Source organism: Meleagris gallopavo, chromosome Z, assembly GCF_000146605.3.
Source record: "Meleagris gallopavo isolate NT-WF06-2002-E0010 breed Aviagen turkey brand Nicholas breeding stock chromosome Z, Turkey_5.1, whole genome shotgun sequence".
Lineage (NCBI taxonomy): Eukaryota > Metazoa > Chordata > Aves > Galliformes > Phasianidae > Meleagris > Meleagris gallopavo.
This window is the reverse complement of record NC_015041.2, coordinates 59,914,061-59,923,119: the sequence shown is the minus strand read 5'-3', so window position 1 is coordinate 59,923,119 and position 9,059 is coordinate 59,914,061. Positions and strand designations below refer to the sequence as shown.

The 9,059-nt window shown below is 39.5% G+C and overlaps 1 protein-coding gene across 1 annotated transcript in view; it reads left to right on the top strand.

Annotated features, from left to right (window-relative positions):
- The window catches only part of LPAR1 (lysophosphatidic acid receptor 1), a 64,198-nt gene that overhangs the window by 21,807 nt on the left and 33,332 nt on the right, over positions 1 to 9,059 (top strand). The window contains exon 2 of the mRNA XM_010726143.3: positions 1,579 to 1,748. Coding sequence (XP_010724445.1) covers positions 1,689 to 1,748 — 60 coding nt within the window. The 5' untranslated portion in view covers positions 1,579 to 1,688. The remainder of the gene's footprint in view (positions 1 to 1,578; positions 1,749 to 9,059) is intronic.

Sequence of the window (9,059 nt, the reverse complement as noted above, 5' to 3'; positions counted from 1 at the left end):
GTGGAGGTTGGTGGCCCTGCATGTGGCAGGGAGTTGGAGATTCACAAGGGTCCCTTCCAACCCTGGCCATTCTGTGATTCTGTGATATAATAGTGATGTTTCCTTCATCTATCAGGCACAGAGGTAATAGACCAAAAGTCTGTTTTGAAATGGAAATGGGAAGCTTGAAAGATCTGCCGTGTGGTTCTTTGATTTCCAGTGAAGGTTTTCTTGGAGGAATGTTAAATCTCCGTTTTCTATCCTCTGCATTGAGCGTAGTGGTAAAAATTTGGAGCAAGGAGTGGAAAGAATGAAAGGCTGCTAGCAAGAGATGAGTAAGAAGGAATAGGGGTCACTGGAAAGCTATATAAAGATGGGAAAAATGATCCTAGAGCTTGGAAGATGAGCCAGGCAGCTACAAGTGATGTCAGGCATGCTGGGATGTGTTGAAATGTGAAGCAGGCATTTGAAGATAATGCTTTTGGAGAAGGAGGAGTAATTTCCAGGGTGGTGTGTGAATGCTGAGTTTGGACACATGGGCACACAAAAAGAAAAAATTGACTCATAAGAGCATGTGGAGTGCAGCTTATCTGCTCCGTCCTGGCTGTGTAAGTATGGGCTGGCTTTGTGAAAAGGGACCAAAGGCCGGGAAAGCTGCTAGCTTTGGCTGTGTGCTTGCACTACGGTCTGAGTTTGAAAAATACCAGTTAGATCAGGGTTCATTTTAGGTGTATTTGATGAAGGCTTACTATGCTTTGCGGGGGTGGTTTTCCACCGTGACTTACAGAGTAGGAAGTGGTAGATGCTATGAGCAATAGATCTTTCTCCCAAATCCTTTGTGGTGGCTAGTCTGTGGGCTGTATTACGTACGTCTTGCATAACTGTGAAAAAAATTAATAGCTGCAGTAGCAAAAGTCTGGAATTCTTTAGTGGGCTTGATTTTGTGGCCATTTGCAGTTTTCTACCTTTTTGTTTGGTTTCCTTTGCATATAGGAGTAGATGCATAGACTGAAGTTGATCTAAGCCTTGATAAACATGAAGCTAAGAAAATAACTTGTTTTGTTGTAGCATCTGATCAGCCTTTACATACCAGTTCAGTATATTCACCCATTGTACATATCTGCCAGAAAGAGTAAGTATGGTTGAAACTCACCTATAATAAATTTGTCATAATCCTGAAGTTGAAGAACGTTTGTGATCACAGAAATGTAAGACATAGCAGTTGAGAACCTGAGGGTAATCTTCTGTGAGGTTTTCCTTTTGTTCCTCTCAGTGGAGAAAAAATATTACTGTTAATGTAGCGCTCTCAAGTGACTATCTTTGCTTAGAAATGAGTACAGGGTCCGCACATTAGTCTTCTCGCTGTGTACAGTTTCTGTGAGTTCTAGTTTGTGTGGTCAAGTGAATTATTTTGCTGTTCTGGACTAAATTACATGGTGCCCTTTGAAACTCCTCCTGTGAGTCTGTTGTAAATGGCCATGTGAGCCAGCTGGGTTGTGCAGACTCCCAGGATAGTTTTGCAGCAGCGTAGGGGCTTGGGTGTTGACTGCATATCCAGCTCTCATGTTATTCTCAACCATATTTTTTTCTTCTTGCCAGGAGCAAATGCCAGCATGACTGGGATCTGAGGAGGCATCTCTGTGTTCTTACCAGAAGTTTGTGGCTCCAGAGGAAGGGGTGCAAGGACAACGGGAACATTTTGAGCTAAAATGGATATCCCCACCGATTTGGTGCCATCCTCCATGATGTCACAGCCTGAGGTGATCGAGGTGAGGAGATCACAATGAAACTCAGGCAGCCAAGTTGTCTGAACCTCTTTTTTATTTCTCCATTGAATCCCTGCTTTTTTTTTTTTTTTCTTTGCAGTTTTGAGTCATTGAGGGAATTTTCCTTGAAACATTGTGTTAAAGACACTCATCATTTTGCTAAGAATGTTATACTTTGAGGCATGACACTATGTTATATTGCTATTTGTAGAAGAAAAGATACAGCATATTATGATCTTTATTGTTTCCACGTAGGTGTTCCCTGCCATCTGGTTTGATTTTACTGTGCAAAATGAATACAGAGTAGAAGAAGGTCACGATGGGGTTCATTTGGAATAAAACCATGTGAAATTTCAGGTTCAGTGCTCTTATCAGGAGAGCTAAGGTTTTAAGCCAAAACCAGCAATAAAATTAATAATATACGTACAATTACTAACAATTACTAATCTTACTTTCATGAGTCAAAGTGCATGCTTAAGACTTGATATTTATAAATACCTGAGTGATTTCTTCAGCTCCATGCACTGATCACCACATACTTTTTCCTGTTAGTGAAGTAAATATTATAAACAGAAAAGGAGATGTTAGTACTGCTGAAGGTTTCATCTTGGAAAGTCCCTCTGACTTGGGACCCTGAGTCTGTTGGAACTTAAAGCTTTTAAGGATATATTCCTTACTGAACATCAAACCACAACTGGTTAAGTTAGGTGATGCTATCAGAAAATTGGCAATATAATGTTTTTTTTCTTTTTTTCCTTTTGCTAAAGATCTTTTGACTCGGGAGAACTGAATCTCTTAGCAGTGAGCACTGAGGAATGCAGCAGTCTGCAGAGATCCCTGGCCCTCTGAGAAGCTGCAAAAAACTTACTAATGGGTGGTGGAGCTAAATCTGATATCTCTTTTAGGAAGAATTATTTGTGCTCCTTTACCTCCTGGATTTCAGATTAAGAACTAGTACATTTTAAAACTATTTTTGTTGCTTTTCAAGTCCATATTAGGGTCAGAGAAGGATTTTGTCTCTTTGCAGCAGGTCAGGACACCTGGCAGGAAGGAGATCCTGTATGGCTGTATTGCAGGGTGCTTGGCCACTGATGCACTCTTCTGCCTTCCTGCACTAAGGCACCCCCAGACCATCCTCTGCATGCTCTGAAAGGCACCTGCACCACTGTCTCCATGCATTCTCTTTTCAGAAGCTTCTTTGCATGTAAGAATGTGTGCTACTGTTCAGGGGTTGCTGTTCAGGATAAAAGCCTTCTTGAAGAGAAAATAAGGTCAGTTGTTGTGTAAAAACAAATGGGAGAAAAGCTATCACTTTTAAAGGGCTTGATTGAAAATGGCCTTCTAAACTGTATGGTCACAGTTCTGTTGCATTTACCATAAATGCATGCTTTGTGCAGGGACTTTCTGCTGACTATATCTACATCTTTCTGGATTTGGATCTCTAGACCAAAGACAAGAGGCAAAAGTATAATCTAAATATAGATTATACTAGACATAGGCTGGTAACACAGATGGGTTTAGTTGGAAATACTAGTGATAGGTGGGCAGTTGGACTGGCTGATCTTAAAGGTCTTTTCCAAACTTGGTGATTCTATGATTCTTTGGCTCTCCCTTCCATGTCTGGGTTTCAGAGGCCATACTTACATGGGATTTGACTTGAGAGCCAAAACAAGATGGCAACAGGAAGCAAAGGAAAGACTGATATCTCAGTATGGGTTGTAAAATACTATTCTCTGAACCTCTTATTGTAAGAGCAGATTCCAATGTCACAGATTATATCGACGTGGGAGGATTTAAGTGCATGTGTGAATTCCCCACAGATTTCAGTAAGCCATGCTGGATATGATGGTTACAGGGCTTTAACCTATGTAAAGGAGAAAAATGGCTCCAAAAAAATAGCCTGGAGACTTGTGTTGCTGAGGATGAGTAACATTTTTTTAACAGAAAAGGGCATTGTAACATATCTTAAGGGGAGAATAATTAGACGGAATTACTGAAATAAAGCAGTTTCCTAGTGAATGGGCTTGCCTTTAGTATTTGTATTAAATGAGCATTAAAATGAGCTTTGGTTATTGTTTAAGAAAAGGTGCATTTGTTAGAATACCATTTTTTTTCTGCAGCACATTATTTTTCCTTTTAAAACTGAGTAGATACCACAGTCAGCTGCAGAAGATATTTAGGGGCTAATGTTTTAAAGATAAAAAAAATAAAACAACTTGGAAGTAGTCTTGCATGCTTTCTACATGAGCTAGATGGCATCTCATTTATTATTATTAAAAAAAAAAAAACAAGTTTTGCTACTTTACTTGAAAGTGTCTTTTTTTTTATCTTTTAGCATTAATTTTTTTCTTTAGTGTTACCAGGACAGTTGGTTTCCATTCATTTGAACACTTTAGCATTAGAAGTAGGTATATATGTACTTATCACAGAAACAAATACTCCTTTGACTGTCATCAGCCCTTTAAGTGCCCAGGGTCAAGCAAGACTAGGCTGTTACCACACGGGATAATCCCAGAGACCTCAGCAATGCTTTTTGTAGTCCAAAGCCCACTCTGACAGGTTTTGGCTTAGGCTTGATAGTACAGATGCTTGTGGTGACACCGCAATGGGAAGTTTTTGCTAATTTAATTGAAATTGGTATTTTTCATGTGATTTGTTTTCTGAGTCAACAGAAAGGCTCAGATTTTGGAAAGGTTTTGAAAGTTCTTAATACCAGGTGTAACATTGCTACTACTTTCTTACTGCCGGTCTGTCAGCACAGGAAGGGATTTTGATGCATCTCTACAAGCTTCTACTAAAGCAACACTTGTTTTCCACACTAATGTCTCTTGATATCCTCCCACACACTGATCTCTCTGAAGCTCTGCTTCAACCTTCTTTCCCTCTCCAGCATTCACCAGAGATAAGCACTTAATGCATCTTTGTCATGTTTAAATGTGAAGGATAAATAAAGTTTCAGGGTTGTTTGACTGTCCGCAGCTGAGATCTGGAACAGAAAATGGTCCTAGGACAGCACTCTTGATATATCAAAGAATCAATTAAAAGAAAAATTGCCGTAGTTAACAAATTTTTTTTGGTGATGGTTTTTTTATTGTAAGGCTGATTCTATTGATTTCAAACACGACATAAGCTGTTCTGTTCCTTAAGAGGGAGAAACAACAAAATTACAAAACTTTCTAGCTTTTTAAGTTTCAGAATTTTTTTTTTTTTTTTTGCAGATCTAACAACTTCATGCTTCAGCTCTGTATGTGCAAAAAGATAACAGAAACCTGATTGGTCTGATAATGCACAGAAGCAGAAAGTTAAAGCAGCCTGTAGGAAACATTTAGTATCCCCGAGGGCTTTGTGTTTTGCAAGGAGGAAGCACAAGTGGTGATCTAAACAGGGCAATTTACTCTGTGGAGTGATTAGTATCTTCTTGTGAATGGCACTGGATGAACTCTCTATAAAAGCTTTGAAGAAGAAATGATGTGAGCCTTACTTGTTTAATGAAATAGGGACTTCCAACAGTGCTTCAGAAATGCTTAAAACAAGAAAACAACAAAATTCATCGCTCTCTTTGCTTTTGCCAGCAGTGGATTCTACCAGCCAAACACTAGAAGTAAATGAATACATTTAAATAACCGCCTTGCAGCTGTTCCAAAGAGAAACCCATAGCAGATTCCATTATAGTGTCCTTTCATGGCTGTGTGGTTACCAGAGCCAAAAAGCACTTCTTCCACTCAGTGCCACTGAATACTTCTTTATTTTCCCTTCCTTTTGTTGAAATTAGAGTTGAGAAGATTTAGGCATTTCTTGTTTTAAGCATTTCTGTGCCAAAGAATGATATGTAAATGAAATAGTCTGGTGTTTCAAGTACAATTCCAATTTGTTCAAAATTGACCGATAAAGGCAGCTTCTTAGTACAGTATGGATATGTTACTGATAGGGAACCTATTCCTGCCAGAGCCCTGAGCTAGGAAGATTTTTCTGTATTGTGTTTAGACATTTCACAAGAGTACATCAAAGCAAAAGAAACCAAAACTATCCAATGTATATTTCAAGAAGAAAAAATATATATATTTGCAGCAATAAACACAGGACAATCTTCTTCTTATTTTGAAATCTTGGTTTCCAGCCCACAGTGAAATGTACAGGTCTCGTTAACATAATTCCAAATAAGCTTGTAGGCTAACCTCTCCCAAGTACTTGCATTACTGGTTTGCTCTGTGAGGAGTGATGGGAGGTGTGCCCTGGAGATGCAAACAGCCCCAGTAGCCTCCAGAATTTTCACAGCATAAAAGACCAATCTTTCAGCTGCTGGAGCCAAAAGCTCATCCCCATCTTGGCTCGTAGAGCACCAAACTGGGCCTGAGGGATTCACATTGCGTTTCGTTATGCATGGGAATTCGGTTGGGATGTTGGAGGTATGGGTTTTGTGGAGGCTTGTTCAGTTTGTTTCTTGTTTTGTTCTGTTTTGTTCTGTTTTCCCTCTGGTTTATTCACACCTAGAGCAAAAGCCCTTTCCTCCTGGGGCTGGGTAGACCTGTCCTGAGCTGCCCTTGATGCAGGAATAACTAAGCAGGTCAGATGTCAGCTGCGATGATCAAGTGAAGAGTTAGGCAGGAGGGCATTGGGTGATATACTGAAGAAGTCTGGTCTATATCATAGCACAGACTATTTTAAAAGTGTGAGAGGCAGTATATTCCAGTCGGCATATTAGTTGATGGAATGTAATCACCTTACTGTGTTTCTCACAGAGCCAGGAGTTACTGGCCTGTACTAGGTCTTGCTGAGCTCCCTGACAGGGGGAAGGGACAGCTGGAAAGCACAAGCCGTCATGAAGGCTCCTCCAGAAAAGAGTGAAACTCAAAGAGCTTTGCAAAAACCCATTACATAGTGTGCATGGAACATTCAGGCCCAACATTCTGCAAAACATGCTCAATCCTGTCTTTGCAATTAATGTATTTTTGCAGTATCTCTGCATTGTAGTGATAGCCTCCCTTTGAGAGGAGCTTGGAAGGCAGCATCAGGGCAGCAGAGAAGTGCTGAGTGGTCTGGGAGCAAGTAATCAATGCCCAAGCCATCCAGCTAATCAAAGGGGAAATGTGGTGATGTGGAATCAGGTGATCCTGAGTTGGAAAATACTCATCAGAAGGTGTAGGTACAGCTTGGGAAGAATGCAGCTCATCTGAAAATGTTGGGTCTGTGGGAAAGGAACTATGTACAGCAGGGCCTGAATTACTTGGTAAGTTGCTGGAGGAATAGCTTCGCTCTCTGTCTTCTGCTGGATATTTTTTTCCAGTTCAGTTAGCTTTTTAATTTCCTAAATCTCCCTTTGCAGTGAAAGAAGTTGTATTTGCATGTGCACGCTTCTTTCATGCAGCTGAAGAAAAGGCAGAAGTTTGAATCAAGAGAGTTAGCAAGTTGGGGGCCTGTTGGAAAAGTGTTTCTCAATATCACTGCTCTGCATTAATGAGAATTCATGTCTGAATGGCATGACTCCTGATTGATATATCCTGAAAAGGTGTACCATTGAGCTTGGGTATTTCAGACTGGCTAGTTAGCTTCCAGAGGAAAAGAATTTTTAGTTTTTGCTGGACTCCAAGCTCTTGCCCATTCTGGCTTTTTAGTCTTCAAAAGCTATTTTTGACCTTGATTTTGTAGTAATCACAGTGAATAAGCACTAAAGAAAGTCAACACCCTTCTTTTATAGTCCATCTGTGGAGGTTGTTGTAATCATAGCTTCCATCAGGATCTGTGTCACTTGTGAATTATACCTTCCAGCAACAAAACTGCTGCTTTTTCCAGTGTTGCTGGGTTTCTTTGGTGCCCTTTGTGCTTAGATAGTTTAGGTTATCCTTTTCAGGTGTAAGCTGCAAGATAGCCAAGGACTTCTCAGTTCAATTTGCAAGATCTATTAGATCTGAAACTCAGCAGTATAATCAACTACAAATGCATTCTTAAGATGTTGCCACAGTGCCTATGTGTTGTTTTTTTTTTTTTTAATTATGTCACAGCAGAATTAAAGGGACCCCTTGCAAAGGGATTGATTTTTTTTCCCTGCCTTTTCAGCTGTGAGAAATGAAAAATGTTTCTACTGAAGTGAGGACGTGGTTTGCTGTGACTGAACCACCAAATCTAACATACAAGTTTTATTCCAGTCCATCAAACAATTAATGCCATTCTGGAAAGGGTACGTGAGGATCTACTGTCTCTTGGTGTTAGTGTATTATACTTCATTTTACAGATATAAATAATTGCATAAGGCTATGATGAATCAGTACCCTTGTCTCAAGACTTTCTTCATGAGAAATGATTTTGCCATGTTGGGTAAATGGCCCCTTTCAAATTCTATTTTTATTCTTAAAGGAAATACCTTTATTCCTTTATTTTTGAACCTCTTGTTTCCTCTGCATTCTGAAAATAGGTTATGCTTTTCATTAGGTAGTGGAGAGATTTTTCTTCAAATTGGATTTTTTTCTCATCTGTTACAACTTTACTTTTATAAAGTCCTTGTTTTAGCAATTGCAGCTTGAGAAATTATTCACATATTCATTCAATTATTCCTGAATGTACTCTACTATGCTTACTTTAAAGATATTCTTAATTGATACCCTTTTTGAGGATTTTGAAATTGGCAGTTTCCCCAAGCTTTTCTGCTCTAGCCTTCCTGATATTTTGGTAAATATCAGAGCATTTAGCTAAATTTATAGTATGCTATTGCTTCTCTCGTCAATGCTTGCTGTTCTAAATGTAGAGCTGTAAGCCACTTATTGCTATTTTGGAGTACTAACCTACCATTCCCAATTCTGCTTTTCCTTTGAAATGTTTTCTGGATTTCTGGATAACATTGAGAACGATAAATATTATTTTTGGGATCCAAGGGCAACTACCTCAGAATTAAAAGCTCATCCTGTATAGGATGAGTCTCCTCTGAGTCTCATAAACTTCAAGGAGATTGCATGCAAGTTGAATGACTTCTACAAATTTGAGGTTTCTGGCTTCCACTTGGCATATCATTCTATGCAGAACTGTCATCTTCCTCAGGCTTCCTTGCCAGATAACTGGCTTTTCATCTTCTCATTGTGTTCTAGGTAAGAAAATAGCAATGTGTTAAGGTTAATACAATATAAGCAGAGAGAAGCAGACTGCATTTGGAAGGGTTAAAATATTTTAAAGTGCTCTCTGGGATATGGAAACATTTTTGTGGCTTCCAAGTTCTAAAGGCTCTGTAAAAGTCAGACCTTAGTATTCTAAGAATGTTCAGCTCTCTTTCTGTCAGCAAGAAATCAGTGTGCCCATGTTCTTGGTGGGGGGGAGTCTTTCGGGGTT